General features: G+C 39.4%; 1 protein-coding gene across 1 annotated transcript in view; it reads right to left on the bottom strand.

Annotated features, from left to right (window-relative positions):
- LOC141344265 (corticotropin-releasing factor receptor 2) overlaps positions 1 to 16,948 on the bottom strand; it is a 117,879-nt gene extending 100,931 nt beyond the window's left edge. Inside the window, exons 1-2 of the mRNA XM_073849097.1 lie at positions 16,765 to 16,948; positions 16,558 to 16,677 (exon numbers count right to left, since the gene is read on the bottom strand). Of these exons, the coding sequence (XP_073705198.1) occupies positions 16,558 to 16,677; positions 16,765 to 16,885 (241 nt within the window). The 5' untranslated portion in view covers positions 16,886 to 16,948. The remainder of the gene's footprint in view (positions 1 to 16,557; positions 16,678 to 16,764) is intronic.
- Positions 16,949 to 17,522: the final 574 nt, after the last annotated feature.

Here is a 17,522-nt window from a genome sequence, read left to right as displayed (position 1 = left end):
ATAATTCAAATCGAATTTTTTAAAAGTGAAAACATCTTCAAGGTTATCTTATAACATCCATGCAGTGAAACCATCATTGACCCTGAAAAGCACAAACATAAACCAGCAGCAGATAAAAAATCCATGAAAACAGGGGCGTTTTAAAACAAAGAGCTTGAGTCTCCATTTGGGAGACAGATCTCTGTAAGCTAAAGCACTTACATTATCTGCTTTTTTACCATCATAATACCCACAAGACAACAGTACATTATCTCAGGTAAATCAGGCAGCAAGACTTAATTTAGGGAATCAGATTTTTTTTTGTCAATATGCCACCGAAATTGAAGAATGATTCCTCCAGGTGCTGTCAAACTGAGTTGAAGTGATAACCAGATGATAAATGTTAGATTCACTTCAAATAACATTAAAGACATCAACAAGGAGTGACACTTTTAAAGTCATTGCTATGAGGCTTTATATAACTTGCATACAACTTTACAATGAGTTAATTGCTCTGAGACCCTTTTTTCACATCGGTCTTGGCACATGTGTTGGGAGAATCAAACGCTCACTCCTCCACAGTACGCTTCTCTCTGACTCTTTAGAAGTCTCTTCACAATAGATGCTTTCACATCTTCACAGTATTTTCCCTTCGCACTTGGTAAAAAAAACTCCCACCATCCTGTTCTTTCATTTATCCACTAAGCAGAGTTTCAATTAGTGATAAGGAATTTGTAAAAAACAAGTTCCCCTTCAGTCGTTTCACTACGACGTTACATATGGGAACTCACCTGAGAGACCAATCATCTCTGAGCCTTATTCAAAAGGCCAATGAACATTGGCGAGTGGTATTTACATGCCAAGCCACTCCCCCGGACATACGGGTATATAAGAGGGCGGCTTGCAACCACTCATTCAGATTTTCGCTTTTCAGAGCCTCTCTGTGCTCGAGCCGAACAACAGATTGAATTCCTGCGATGAGTTCTCACTCTCTCCCCCGCTGACGTGCTGCCGATTTAAAAGAGCATTTCTAAAAGAGCATTTTGGCAGCCACCAGCGGGATCCTGCGGGCTGCCGTTTTCACGGCTTTAAGAAGCCTCTGCATACCAGCGAGCAGCCTCATCTGAGTGCACAGTGGTGCCGCGCTCCTCCCTGGGCAGACCAGGATAAAAGAGTGAATTTCTCACGGCTGTGAAAGACATTCCTTTGAGATGCCTTTCCGGCCGTGCGTTTCTGGGTGCGGCAGTTTCCTCACTTTGCTGGATGGACATGAACGCTGCCTCGCATGCCTGGGCTGAGAGCGTGCTGAAGCAGCGTTCACGGATGGTTCGTGCGTTCATTGAGGTCGCTGTCCCATCTGAGGTGGACGCCGAGCTCTCGGCTATGCTCCTCCGAGCCACCAGGGGGATTGGCCTCGGGGTACCCCACAAAAAAAAAAAAAAATGCGTCCGGCCAATCCTTCCAGGCTGGATGATTGGTTTTTCGGCGACACTGTCGAGGACTGCTCAGCGGTTCTCGACAGTTCAGAAGCAGACAGAGACCATCTTACACATCTCGCCCCGCCGCGAAGCTAGTATTCCGCCACCAGGGCATCAACTTCTGCCTGCTCGTCGCCAAAAGGCGCCCTCCTGCGGCCCCCAAGAAACAGCTCCGTCCCCCACCGAGGCTCATGATGCCAGACTGGCGGCCCGACGTCGAGTTGGCCGCGGGAGAGCAGCGCCGCCCACCTCTCAGGGACCGGCCAAAAACAACTGCAGGAAAGCTGCGAAGCGACCCTGACGTGGGCAGCCCAGAGGTGATGGAGATTGCTCTTCAAAAAAAAAAAAAAAAAAAAAAGGAGCTAGTTTCTTCACCTCTGGGGCCTCGGCTCCGAGTTCCCTTCTCGAGCAGCACTTCAAAGCCGGATATCGCCAGCGCGGGAACCAGAGAAGAAGGTAAGCGCTGCTTATGGCAGTCAGACTTTTCTCCAGGACATTCATCCTTCTGGGATCAGTCTCCTTCCCTTTTTCCCCCCAGGCTGACCCACCGCTGTCACGTTGGTCAACACTCCCTTGATTCCCCTGGCGACTCGGCTGGGAGCCTGGCTTCAGCCTCCCAGCCCCTCGCAGTGGTTGATTCGGAAGGTACGTCTCGGCTATGTTCCCTCCGGCGAACCCTGGGTCCTCCATGCCCCGCAGTCAGGCCTAGATGCGGAGTAGTCCCTGACTGTGATCCTGCCTGGGTCTCCTTCGCCCCGCAGGTTGTGGCTATATTTTTCAATATTTCCAGCAGAGAAGACCGCTGTTTCCCTCGTGTATCCCTAAAAGCTTTATGGACATATTGAATTATTCTCATTTCCACATGTAAAGATCTCATGTGCTCCGTCCCTCCTAACCCATGCTTCAGTACATCTGGCATCCTTGTGGGGCCCCCTCTACTGGCCCCCAGGGCGTTGGGAAGGTTACTTTACAATTTCATTTTTTAGTAATGGAAATGGGTAAGTACTTTGAAGGCTGCTCAATTTGTTAATGACACACCAGTTGTTGTATTCTTCAGAAAATCAAGGACCTTGTGCCACGTTGAAGATCACAGGCGTAGATAAAAACTTTGAAATAACGAATGTGCCATTAACCAGCACAAATGGGGAGGGCATCTTTAAAACATGCATAAACCTCTTTAGAAAGATCTCCCGCTGCCATTAATATTTATTATACAAACTGGAAAGTGACAGCTCATACCTGAGTCTGGAGTTATCTATTCATTATTTTAAATGTATCCAATATCCAGTAAATAGTGGATCAACACAGAAAGCTTGCGGTAACATCACACACACAGGAAGAAAATAACCTATAGACGCTTGTGATGGACATATTGATTGAATGTTTTGTGATGCTGCACTTCCATGAATCCTATTAGCAATGTACTTACAACTTTAAACCTGGCTTTCTTTCAACAAAACCTGCATTGAAAATGACAAGACAAATGCCACTAGAGCTTATTTTTATTCAAATCCATCCTCTTTGTGTGTTGAAGGTGGAAGTTTACCCAAAGCTAAAAAAAATAAATGTTTATGATACATACAGTGGTCAAAAAAGGAAAAGAGTAGTTCACAACTGAAAATTACATTATTATTTATTCACCCTCATCTCCTTCACGTTTTTCTTATTTTTTTCAGTGGAAAATATTATTGTTCTGTCATTAATGAATAACTACACTAACTAAAACTACCATTACCTAATAAGAATTGGGGTAAGCTTTGAGTACATATTAGTGAGATGCACCGAAATGAAAATTCCTGGCCGAAGCTGAACAAAATTAAACACTGGGCCGAAGGCTGATTATCGAACTCGTTTTTTAATGTCTTTCCTCATGTATTTTGCCAAAATGTGCTTTTTACAGTTTTGTCTTGCTTTTCAAAAAAATCTATTACAAAACAAGAATTTAAAAATATTTACCTAAACATTTTTAACATTCTAGTAGACATTATATCCTACCAAGCACAATTTGCCCTAAAATTCATACGTAAGTAAAATAATGTTCTTTGGCCATTTTTAAGACCTCCTTCTTGAAACAAGAAGACCTCAGTACTACTTTTTGCTGACAGCAGCAGATTTATGAATGACTCTCATTACGCAGATTTTCCTCGCGCTTTGGACTTTGTACCCTGGCTAAGGAGCTCATGCAGCGCTGTCAAAATAAATACAATTTGTGCGTGTATTAAACAACTAACATTCTGTAGATTATTTACTTATGGTTTAAGTTGATTTCAGTCATTATACAGTTCCACACAGCAGACATGTTTGCTGCATTAGTGCACGCCTCTATTTGATCGCGTCACATCATTGTTCGGTATAATTTATTCTGCCTTTTTGCTTATTCGGCCAAACACCGAAAGAGCTTTTTTTGGCCAAATAATTTCAGTTGCTGAACATTCGGTGTATTCATAAATGTGACCCTGGAGCACAAAACCAGTCTTAAGTCGCTGGGATATATTTGTAGCAATAGCCAAAAATACATTGTATGGGTCAAAATTTTAGATTTTTCTTTTATGCCAAAAATCATTAAGAAATTAAGTAAAGATCATGTTCCATGAAGATTTTTTGTAAAATTCCTACTGTAAACATATCAAAATTTAATTTTTGATTTGTAATATGCATTGTTAAGAACCTAATTTGGACAACTTTAAAGGTGATTTTCTCAGTATTTTTGATTTTTTTGCATCCTCAGATTTCTGAATTCAAATAGATGTATCTCGGCCAAATATTGTCCTATCCTAACAAACCAGACACCAATAGAAAGCTTATTTATTGAACTTTCATATGATGTATACATCTCAGTTTTGTCAAATTTAACCTTATGACTGGTTTCGTGGTCCAGGGTCACAAATATCAGTCCTCTTACAGAGCTATTTACTTTTTAAACTGCAGTTTTCAGGACTTCAAGCCACTCTCCTGTGGCTCAAACGGCCAAATCTGAAAAACCTTACAAAATAAATTTATTATGGTGTAGGTGTAAGTTATTCCAACATCGGTCAGTGCAAGATCAACAAAAAATCATGACACTTGAGGAAGATCAATGGAGGGTAGCATATGTACTTGATTTTTTTATTTGTTATTTTTTTTATGAGTTAGAAGGTAGCAAACCTAATGCTATGAAACAGACATCAAAGACTGACAGGAAAGAGAAGGAATTTTTTGATTGTTTTCATTCAAGTCATTGTTTTTGCTTTCTTTGCACACAAAAAGTATTCTCGTAGTTTCATAAAATTACGTTTCTGGACCTTGAACGTGGTAGTTGCTGTCTATGCAAGGTCAGAAATCGTCTCAGGTTACGTATGTAACCATCGTTCCCTGAGAAAGGAAACAAGACACTGCATCCTCTAGTCTCCTAGCGGCCTCTAAAGAATGCAGTGTCTCGTAGGTTCATATGTAACAATGGTTCCCTGACAAGGGGAAAGAGACACTGCGTCCTCTAGAGGCCACTAGGTATTAACTAGGTAATAACAGGGCACTAGGTAATAAAAGGGCACTTTTAGGTATTAACAAAAATATCTTAATCTGTGTTTTAAAGATGAACGAAGGAACCCTTTAAGTCATTCATTTTGGAGATACTAGGTTTGTACAAAAACAAATGATCAGAATATTTTACAATGTGCTACATTGTAAAAAGAACCTCAAATATTAAATAAACTTACAATAAACTTAAATCTAAAATGTGTCAAATAAACGTACAATAATACTAATACAAATAAATAATAAAATATGAAGATACAATCACTCTGTAATGGGCTGCACATACTGTACATACTGCAGAACACGATAATGAAATAATTCAACCAACAATACAAAACAAGACAAGATGTCCCTTTCTGTGCATTAAATTGAATTGACAAAAGTGATTTTAAAAACACATAAAGCATATTAAATGCAAGTTTACTGTTTAGTTTAATGTTTTAAATAACGTTTGTGAAATAAAATGTCAAAATATTGCTGAAATAATGTCCATCGTCAAACTTCTTGCTGACAAATAGGTAAAACCTTGTGGTCTGAAGGATAGTGGCAAAGATTGGTAATGATTTAAAATGAAGAGTTAATTAGTTTTGGGGGCTGAACTGTCGTCCTTAAGGAGTCTTTTTAATGTCATCTAATGATTCTTGTTTTAAATAAACACGATTTTTGGCATATAAGCTATTGTTTATATTGACATATAAACTATTGTTACAATTGTTTAACTATTTGCTCAGAAAAAATATATAATTTAATTTAATGTGTGAATTTAAGACGCTAAAAGTTTTGATGAAACCAACTTTTGTCTTTGACTCAAACACTAAGTGGCATCTGTCATAGTCATGTCTGTTTTGGTCATTGGTTTCTCCCATTGTCTTCCCCCGTCGATCTTTGTTATTTGGTTTAGTCCATCGTTACTGTGATTCCCTGCACCTGTCCTTGTAATTAGCACACCCTTTTTAAGTCTGTCTGTTTCTTGAGTTCTCTGTCGGTCTTCACTTATGTTACGTTGTTCATCGTGTGTGGATTAATCTCTGTGTTCCTGCCTGTACTTCTGAAGATTATATTAAATACATCATTGTTATTGTATCTCGTCTCATGTCTCGTCCGTCCAGCACGCTAAGTCATAACAGAAAGACCAACCGAAACAGTTTAACCCGGCACTCTCCCCTGCGTTTGTTTTTCGTCCTTTTTTCCTCAGTGTTTTGTTTTTTGATTTTTCACCATGGACCCTACTGATCTCCTCATCCTCCTGAAGCAGGGGGAACGCTCTCTTGAGGACCACACCCATGACTATCTCCTCCTGGCGGAAAACTCCCACTTTCTGGATAGCAGCCTCTGTAAGTTCTATTACATTGGACTTAATACCATCACCAAGGTGCTGCTATCTGGGGAGGGTCCTCAAGAGAGCCTGCCGAATTACATCGAGTGGGTGCTGGCGTCCTGTGGATCGCCATGGACTGTCGACATCGTCGAGAAGGACGTCAGCCTCACTCCAGACCCAGAGCCCAGCCAACCATCACCCCGACACGTGGAGTAGGAGCCTGGTTTCACCGCGGACGGAGAGCCTGAGCCCGGAGCGACAGCAGTATGGAGCGCCGATGAGCTCAACTCGTCCGACCAGGTGCGAGAGCAGGTCTGCCAGTTTTCACCGGTGTTATGGCTGGAGGATCCCTCAGCTCCGCCTCCAGCCTCAGAGTCCAGAACTCCACCTCGACCCTCCGACCCTGCGGCTCCACAACGGCTCTCAGCGCCCTCGTGTACATCGTCGCATATCGGTCCACCTGCTCCACCGGGCTCCCTCGTCTTTCCGGCTCCGCCCTGGTCAGTCGTCACCCCTTCGTCACTTCAGGACTCTGTTCCTCCGGCTGCGCCTCGTCACTCCGTCCCACCGGCTCCTAGGGACTCCTCCCTCCCGCGGGCACAGCCTCCATCCTCTGTTGCTCCAGCTCCGCCGTGGCCCTCCGGATCCTCGGTGTCGCCCAGGATCTTCGGCTCTTCATCTCTGCCTCGGGCTCCTTCGCCAGCTGCTCCGCCTCTGTCGGTCGGCCTCATGGAGTCGTCAGCCCGTCCTCCACCATGGCTCCTCCCTCCGTCGGCTCCACCGTGGATCATCATGGCTGCGTTCTGGGTCCTACTTAGTTCCTCCTGCTCTGGGTCCCTCCTGTTTCTTCCTTGGCTCCTCCCACCATCGTCGCCCCCTTGGACTGTCTTGTCTGCCACTTGGACTTTGGTTTTGGTCCCCCTCCTGGGGTTGCGTCCTCCGCCGAAGCCTCCTCCATCATGGACTCAGTTTTTCTGTTATTCCGCCCCTCTTGTCTGTTTTGTTTTTGTTTTTCTACGGCGCGAGGAAGCACCTATTCGGAGGGAGGGCGTAATGTCACAGTCATGTCTGTTTTGGTCATTGGTTTCTCCCATTGTCTTCCCCCATCGATCTTTGTTATTTGGTTTAGCCCATCGTTATTGTGATTTCCTGCACCTGTCCTTGTAATTAGCACACCCTTTTTAAGTCTGTCTGTTTCTTGAGTTCTCTGTCGGTCTTCACTTATGTTACGTTGTTCATGTGTGGATTAATCTCTGTGTTCCTGCCTGTACTTCTGAAGATTATATTAAATACATCATTGTTATTGTATCTCATCTCACGTCTCGTCCATCCAGCATGCTAACTCATAACAGCATCAGGTTCAAGGCTTTTCAGCACTCTTTTGAAATTACTATCCAATGCTTGGTCTCAAAGTTATCTTTTTCAGAATAACCACAAGTCACATTAACTATGAGATGCTTCCTACAAACATTCAATCAAATATTATTTGTCTTTATTTTACTATTTATAAAGTGGCTTAGGTGTCCATATTCTTTCAGCAGGATGGTTTTGAAGACTAATAATCGAAGATGCTTAAAGTGCTGGGCTGGAAATGAACCTTAATGGAAGGGAAAATCTTACCAGGAGATGAGAAAGGCTGTATAAATATAGCCGTCGTTATCAGCTCAATCTATTTTTACATCATCTTCTCACCACCAGCTCTATCATGGGACTGTAGTAATTCTGTCAAAGCCCGGGAGCTTAAACCACCTCAAAATGTGCCTGATCCACATTCAAACAGAAATATTTACCCTGTAAAGAGGATAAGAGATTTTGTACAAACAAATTTTACTATAAATACATATTAACTAGTGAGCTTTTGTCACATGTGAGCATGCTGGATTTGTTTTAAGGATTACTGCATTATAGCGATATAGAGATGCATGTGTATGTCCCATTGAAAATGCACCTTATCCAATGTAAAGTTAGTCATTTAACAGATTTAGATTCACTGATTAGTGCAGCAATTTAAAAGCAGTTATTGACAATTCAGTTACTGACACGTCAAAGTCGAGATAAACGTGCTTTTATATGCTTTAACACTCATTAGGTAATGGACAATAGTCAAACAGAAATCAATTAAGCACTAATGTGTACGTGGACATCCCTTGTCATGCCGTGTCATGTTGAAACAGCTGGAGCTGTCTTCACTAGGCATGTCAAGTCAAATCGAGTTACCTTTATGTCAAAGCAGTTCCACAGTGATAAAGTGAAATATAGCACAATTAATTATGGAAACTTAACTGTGGAGACAATTAAGATTGTGCTATAAAAAATAAAAGACAGTGCCATACAGTATTTAGCTCATGTCAGTTTTGGTTCAGTTTAAATTAGCCTTTTTCACACTTCCGTGTTTCTGGCTTCCGGATTGGCGCTCGCAGGGTAAAAGTGGCCGTACTTAACACGCGTAAATTCGGGAATTTAAGTCTATTTTTACAAAATAGATACTATGATATATTGATATATACCGGGGTTTTACTCTAAAAATAGCAAACATTTTTTCTAAAATTTTGTGTCAGCTTCTGGTCATCACATAGGCTCTGTTTATTTAATTATGAATGTTAGCACTTATAATACAGTACAGTTTTGAGTTTTGCCGTTCTGTCTATTTGGTGCTGGCTGTGCATTATGAGTCTTCACGTCATTTTTTTCGCGATTATTAATGTTGTTATTATTATTATTAATGTAATATTGTATTTTCTACTTGCTCTCCTTTGCATTATTCATTTTACGGTGTAAATGTACGTTGCATAATGTGCCCAGGGATATACATAATAAAATAATATAATACTAAACAAGACAAGACTCCGATTAATGGCTTTATTCCATTTGGATCTGGATTACGTTGCTGTATTGAGTTTATGCATCATCCGGAATCACAATTGTTTAATTTAATCTTGGGAAAATGTGCATTTGGATATAAATGCTGTGAAATGCTGTCATAATTTACCATGATGTAGTGATTCGAGGGAAATGACTGAGTAAATTGAGAAAATACGCTTAAATATACCGGAGATTGAGAACAGAAACTATAGCTGGCGCCATGTTGCACATATTATATTGATGAGTCAGCAGTCCGAGTGCCCGTATAAAAGTAAAATAAAGTAAAAATGTTGTTTCTTTGTTGATTATATAACAACAACTTGGAAAACAGACAAAACAGAAAATGTAAAAGGCATTATTTGAGACAAGAGCATATTAATCTAATAGGCACAGACCTGTAGCGGAACTGACTTATATATCATATTATAATCAGGATCACAAATTCTTCTTCTCTTAATTTATCAAGCATAATCATGCCCACCTGGTTATTTATCCTGAAAATGCTTTATTTTATTTTGACATTTGTATTGTCTTGCATTAATAAATTGCATTCTCATCATACAGATTTTCCTTGCGCTTTGGACTTTGAACCCTAGCTAAGGAGCTTGTGCAGCGCTTTCAGAATAAATACAGTTTATGCGTTTATTAGACAACATAATGTTCTGTAGTTTATTTACTAATGGTTTAAGCCCATTTGGTGATTTCAGTCATCAGCTCTTTTTGCTATTTCCGGCCAATTAATTTTGGTTGACAAACATTTGGTGCATCCCTGCTTAATATTTTTAACCTGCTCGCTCATGCTTTCTCTACATTATGCAAAAAAGGCAAACATGTTGTTTGGAGTTTTAAAGGGATAGTTCACCCAAAAATGATAATTTGATGTTCATCTGCTTACCCCCAGGGCATCCAAGATGTAGGTGACTTTGTTTTCTCAGAAAAACACAAACAAAGATTTTTAACGAAAACCGGTGCAGTCTGCCAGCCATATAATGCACACGGATGGGCACCAAACCTTTAAAAGTAAACAAAAACATGCACAGACAAATCCAAATTACACCCTGTGACTCGCCACGAAACATTGATGTCCTAAGACACGAAACGATCGGTTTAGCGAGAAACTGAACAGTATTTATATCATTTTTTACCTTTGATACACAGCCACGTCCATCTGTCATGAGCACGAGCTTTTCATCCGGCTCTTGACATGTGAACGCGCTCTGGCGTAGTATACGCAAACGCCGTAAGGGGAAATCAGTGAAAAGTCCCGGATGAGTTTGCGCAAGCAAACGTAATCTTTTAGCTTTAAATCGGTTTGAACAATCAGGATAAGTGCAAGTAATTACCATTTTGAATAGCCGCTATACCCACAATCTCTGTGCACTGTGTAAACAATGAGTGTCGTTTACAATGCGACAGATCGCTTCCGGCATTTGCGTATTCTACGCCAGAGCACGTGCACATGTCATGAGCCGGATGATGAGCTTGTGCTCAGGAGAGATGGATGTGGCTGTGTATCAAAGGTAAAAAATGATATAAATACTGTTCAGTTTTTCGCAAAAACCAATCGTTTCGTGTCTTAGGACATCAATGTATCGTCACGAGCCACAGGGTGTAATTTGGATTTGTCTGTGCATGTTTTTGTTTACTTTTAAAGGTTTGGTGCCCATCCACTGCCATTATTTGGCTGGCAGACTGCACCGGTTTTCGTTAAAAAATCTTTGTTTGTGTTCTGCTGAGAAAACAAAGTCACCTACATCTTGGATGCCCTGGGGGTAAGCAGATAAACATCAAATTTTCATTTTTGGGTGAACTATCCCTTTAAGCAATTTGTTTAAATAAAAGTGTAACACAGCCAGTCTGATTTCTTCCATAAGGTTTGCTGTGACTAAATCTGCAAACAAACCATGCTGTTCTCTTGATATGTGCTAACGTGAAAGTGCAATAATTCTGATGAAATGTAAAACCAAAAAAGTAAAAATGACAAAACTGCCCTCCAAAGGCAAAGTGCAGTAACTACGGCAACACTGAAACTGAGAAAAATGCCTTTAAAAGTTTTACACCAACTAGTCAAACATTTTGACACTCACGTTCCTCTGAAACAGGACAAAATTGTATCCGGAGACTTTGCCATTCAAGTCCATTTTAAGCATTAATTCAATTTTGACCAAATGTGTAGTTACTGCGCTTTGCCTTTGGAGGGCAGAATAGTCATTAGAACTTTTTAAGAAAAATAATCTTGATCAACCATTTGAGCCCTAAGTCAGTGTTCCCAACCACCGTGCCGCAGCACAGAGTCTTCCAACTGTTTAGGCTTTTTTGGAAATTAAAGTTATTTCTATATTTACCCATTCAAACAACTATGAAAGCGACCCCAGTTCTGCACATAAACGTAGTGCAATGTAGGCTAAAAATGCAGCGGGATATTTGTGTCTATTGTTCGCCGTGCAATGCCGTCCTTTGCCATAATACCTGCAGTCTGCAGCCAATGGAAATGCTTTCCTGTCAATGTGCGTCCTGCTTCTCACAGCACAGATCATGAAAGCAGACTGCAGTTTTTGTCATTTATTATAACAAATAAAGTGTAGAGACGATGTAAATAATAGATTCAGTGTGCAGTGTCCAGAGCTTCATTCATTAATATGGAAGTTTGTGAGATCAGGATGAACTAAGGAGGGTGGAAGCTTTTTAATGATTATAAAGGGAGTTTGCAAATGTGAAACTGAATTTATACAACAGTTTTATACATTTTTGCTATTAAGTGACTTTTTTGACATTAAGTGACATTTTAGGTTGTCTGATTGTGCTCTATTTCGTCAACAAAAAAAGTTCCAAACAAAGCCACTGCGGAGCCGCTGCGTGTCTATAGTCTTTGTCACAGTGCTGTTTCATTTATGAATGAATCTGCACTTTTAAACAAATCTAGTGAATCAATGATTTAATGACCCACTCATAAAGAGTCACTTGCTTCATTCCTAAATTAATCAGCTGTTTGCACGAATCGATTGAATGAATTATTCGGACACAAAGACTTTGACGTGCTGCCACCTACTGGCGGTTTCAGTTTCATTTTTTAAAGTATAAATGAAGTCATTTAAATCATTTGAATTTCTCAATATTTAAAACATCAATATCATAGCATTGTTATAATGAGATGCATTTATGCCACCTCTGAACCACATCCACTGTAGACAGTATCAGATTATAACAGGTTTATCTACTGTAAAAACGAAACTATGCACCAGACAGGATGTTATTATGGGTTAAATCAGTTGCTGCTCCAAAAATATAAATTCACTGACAATCTTTACCAAAACCCTGAAATCTAATTTGTCATTGTCATTTGACACTCTATGCCAGGTTTAATGTCACATATACTAAACGCTATTGGCTTTTGTGTATGATGCAATGGTACGGCAAAGAAGTGTGCATTGTTTAAAATGTCTCTTTTTGTAGTCAAAATCGAACCATAGGTTTGGAACACAAAAGTGAGAATATAAAGAAATAATTCACTCAAAAATCAAACTTGAATTTATTTACTGAGGCTGCAAAGGAGGACAGTTCTAGGGAGGTGCTAATGAAATTAGATTTCCATGGAGGTGATGTGAGCGCAGCAGGGGTGTAATTATGTTGAGATGAAACCAGGGACTTAGCCTAGAGAAACAATCAAACCAGAGGGGTCTAAGGGATTTTCTGAAAGAGTGAAAATTTTCATAGACTTTATCAGTTGACAGAACTTTGACATGAACAGAAAAAGATAAGAGAACTGAATGTTTTGCTAAATGTTCAGCTCTGAATGGAGCATTTTACATTATAATTAAATGTGAAGATTCACCACAAGACAGGACAACAGAAGATAAAGCCTAGTGTATAAGCTGAAATGAAGCCTCCACAAAATTATTCTTGTTCTTTCTTTGTTTTTGTTTTTCCTGAAAGGATGCTCAAATACCTTGTGAAAGCATTTGTGAAAGCCTTGAATAAAAATGATTTGCTGTCAAATTAGAAAATGGAAAGAAAATTGAAGATGAACAATAACTAAAGTCTGTGCTTCTATATCACTTCTATCAAAATCACTAACTGCACATGAAATGATTACTGTTCATAATTTGGATGCACTCCTGGCTAAACTGGACGGGGATAACTAAAGAAAAATACAGGAAAGAGAATAAAAATTTGATTTGTATATACCTAATACTAAAAAAGCAATAGGGAATAAAGCTTTTATTGCAAAGACGTTTAGCTTGTTGCTATAACTCTGATCCTGTTGGCTATTGCCATAATCACTGGAATAATATAGCTTATAGGCTACTTATTAATTACATGGTGCTCATGTTGGGACTGAATGAGTGCCAAGAGTGGCATTATTCAACAATTCAGTTAAGCCAAACAGGACAGCTTTCCGAAGTCATTCAACTAAACTATATGAGACTGCAAATGGCCAAGCCATTTAATTTAATATTAAATATCATTAGAGCTGGGTATCTGTCTACATTTGATAATAAAAGTGACCAAATCTTTTAGTTCAATAGCTATTTGTTTAACAGATGAATAAGCCAGTAAAATATATCTTTGCCTCACCTTTTCACCTCTCAAGCTCTGTCAGCTTGGATGGGGGCTGGCAGACATTTTCTAGAGTCCTAGTTGTTCCAATCGTCTTCCATTATGGATAACGCTTCTGTGAACCTTCAATGCAGCAGATTTTTTTCTGAACTCTTCCCTAGATCATCGCCTTAACGCAAGTCTGTCACTGACTACAGGCAGTTATCTTGACCTCAGGACTTGGTTTTTGCTCTGATATGCATTTTCAGCTGTTAGACCTTTTCTGAGAGGTGTGTGCCTTTCTAAATCAGACTCATTCAAATGAATTTGCCACAGTTTAACTCCACTCCAAGTGTAGGAACATCTAGAAGCAATATGAATGCTCCTGAGATAAATTTCGAGTGTCCCAGGAAAGGGTATGAATACTTATGCAACGGGATCTTTTCAGTTTTTTATTTTTAATAAATTTGCACAAATGTTAAAAACCTATTTTTTGCTTTGCCATTATGGAGTATGGAGTGTAGACTGATGTGGGAAAACAAGTAATTTAAAGTAGTTTAACATAAGGCAGCAACATAACAAAATGTGAAAAAAAATGAAGGGGTATGAATCCTTTCGCAAGGCACTGTAACTAATAATTTACTAATGATTTATGATCATTTAATGATTTACAAAACATTTTTTAGATTACATATAATACATTTGTAATGTATCACTTACTAATTATTTACACATTAATAGTAATGTTTAGTAGCTGATTAGTTCATCGCCAACAAAACAATTTTAAATGACTTCTGAGTGAACTTCATTATAAAGTGTTGAATGAAAGTAAGGCAGAGGAAGAAACCGGCACAGAGTAACTGAGCCTTAAGCTACAGTGTTCAGGATCAAATGGATTACTCTGAGAGACAGTACCAGACAGCTGGATGGATCTTGCCAACGGAAGGGTTTAGACAGAAGTGCTAGGCGAAGTGCCTTAAGCAACGGCTCTGCACAGCACAAGGTTCAGTGACACCATGCTATTACGCATAACCTCGATGCAAGCTATAAATAATCCTACAAGTCAGGTTTGTCTCATCAAGTTAAGTCTGAAAAAGCATATATGAGTTTATTGATTAAAAAACTTCTGTTCTTCTATTGATTAAAATGTTCTTTGCATTGTTTAGTTGCATGTGATTGCATGTCTGTGTTGTTTTAGCACCCAGTACACTAAAGCAATAATGTAAATCAGGAAACACTACAAACACATCTTCATCTGATCATCATTTGATAAATTACTGCTGCCATGATTGCTAAAAATGAGCATAAACATTTTTCTAAATAAACATCTGCAACAGTAAGCATGGCAAACAAACAGTGCTGACCTTTGTGAATGAAACACATAATAAACCTAATTATAAACCACAGAAAGGAGGCATCATCTGGTCACCATGAGCCAACAGAGATATGTTTTACTATTTAAAATACACATTCAGCACTCAGCAGCGAAAGGCTTAGGTTTGCCTTGGAGCCCTTTATTATCATCCAGTGTGAAAGTCACATCATTACACTGAGCAAAGTCACATGCTGTGCGAGCTCACAGGAGGAAATGGCTAAGTACTGATTTGTGATCATAAATGCCAGCCACTACAGAAGATAAGAGACATTTGGAAAATCCACATTTATATGCATGCACTGATATTATCATAAGTCATAGTAATATGCAATGATAACACTAACTGCAGCTGGAAAATGTATGAGGTCTATAGAGATTAGACTGTATCCAATACTGTACGTCTGCTCCACGTCTTTTGAACTACAGTGATCTGAACACCATGGGGTCATGATTACATAATTATGCATGACAATTACATAATCATGTATATGCACAACAATATGAGAAGGTATTCTTTTTTATTAAGGAGGGATGAATCCTATGATTGTTTTTCAGAGGCATGTATTGCTGATTTATTGGGACATTTATGTCAAATACTGAATTGCTTTAGAAAAATCTGAAATATAATCAAAAAGTAAACAGTACATGTAAATAATGTACAAGATAACATACCATAAATGTTTGAAATAATTTGGTTTTTCCATTGAATTGTCTACCACACCGGTAGAATTTAATTGTATTGTTTAAGCCTGTCTTTCATCTTTTGTGACTTCAGATATGCAACAGCTCCAAATATCTTACAAGTTTATAGAAATTCTCTCACATAAAAACAAAAGAGCAGACAACTTTTCCATCCAACTCAATAACTAACATTGTTAGTTATTGTCAGGCATATTTCTTCAAATAAAAAAAGTTATCCTTGCATCACTGAGGCTGAGTGTCAGCATGGATGCATTGCACAGTGGCTGTCTCTCTCCGTGTGTGTGTGTGTGTGTGTGTGTGTGTGTGTGTGTGCGTGTGTGTGTGTGTGTGTGTGTGTGTGTGTGTGTGTGCGTGTGCGTGTGCGTGTGCGTAAGTGAACTTCACTGTCCTGCTTCATTTCACACATTAAGGCAAAGAACATGTGGCAGGGCAGATAACATTGTCTGCAGCTGCACAATTGGAGAGCAAACAATTGACTAAATTATTAACATCATGTCTCTTATATGAGGAACAATTGTATAAATAGCTTTTAAAATAAAAATGTCAAAAGCTGTACATGTCCTTGAAATCTTATAAGCCTTGAAATGTTCTAAAAAACAGAAATATCTATTTATATCTATGCATCGATCTTGCTATAATCTCACTTTGCTGAGCGCCTTTTAATGTTTCAACTCTGAATGAAGGTCTGACCCACAGATAAATAGGCTAATAGTTCTGCACACAAATCCAAAGAGTCGCTCCAACCTCATCCTAGGACGCTTTTAATGAATAGAAAGCGAATATGAGCTACTTACTAGTGGTGTTGTATTTGACGCCGTTAATGTACTCTGGGCACGGTCGCTCAATTATTCGTCCAGAGTTGCTTCTTGGCCAGCAAGTTCCGATTTCATCCGTGGTGGCGTTACAATAGAGACCTTAGAGGAAAATACAACCGGTGTTGATTAATGTGCATTATAAGCGCTGAATAAAACAAACGCGCTAACAAAGAATGTAATCCCCACCGTCGACACTCATCGACGCGAAAGACGAATTCTCATATAAAGTGTCCTGAAAAGCATCCATAAGAGTACAGTTGGTGTCGCCGAATTCCTCTATGAAGAACTGAAAGAGGGACGCATCCATGATTAAAAGCAAGTCAAGGCTTCAGTGGGCAGAAGAAGCGAGGAGTCTGCCTCCCTGTCAACTTGATACAGTTTCCTCTCTTCTTCACTGATGACAAATGCTCCTTGAGCGCGTGTGACCGCGCGATTCAAGCAATCCTGGGGATTGTTTTGTGCGCGCGTCCATTGACAGGATGATGGTGATGTCATAATGAAATGTCTAAGATCAAAGCGGTCGCTCTAAAAATATTTCCTCCTAAAGTCTTGCCAGTTAACGTAGTGAGATATTGTGTTATTCATTTGATTCAAATGTTTGAAATGTTGAGATAAATCAGCATGGATAGTCTACACTGAACACTGTGTTATCAAAAGTGGTTGGAGAAGGATTTATATCCCAAAAAAATTATTATTATCCTTAATAATAGCCTACATATAAGATACATTTATATGTGACCCTGGACCATAAAACCAGTCATAAGGGTCAACCATGAATAAATAAGCTTTTCATTGATGTATGGTTTGTTGGGATAGAACACTATTTGGCTGAGATGCAACTATTTGAAAATCTGAAATCTGAGGGTGGAAAAAATATTGAGAAAATCGCCTTTAAAGTTGTCCAAATGCTCTTAGTAATGCATATTACTAATCAGAAATTAAGT

Source organism: Garra rufa, chromosome 10, assembly GCF_049309525.1.
Source record: "Garra rufa chromosome 10, GarRuf1.0, whole genome shotgun sequence".
Classification (NCBI taxonomy): Eukaryota; Metazoa; Chordata; class Actinopteri; order Cypriniformes; family Cyprinidae; genus Garra; species Garra rufa.
The sequence above is the reverse complement of the archived record's forward strand: the minus strand, read 5'-3'. Positions and strand labels throughout refer to the sequence as shown.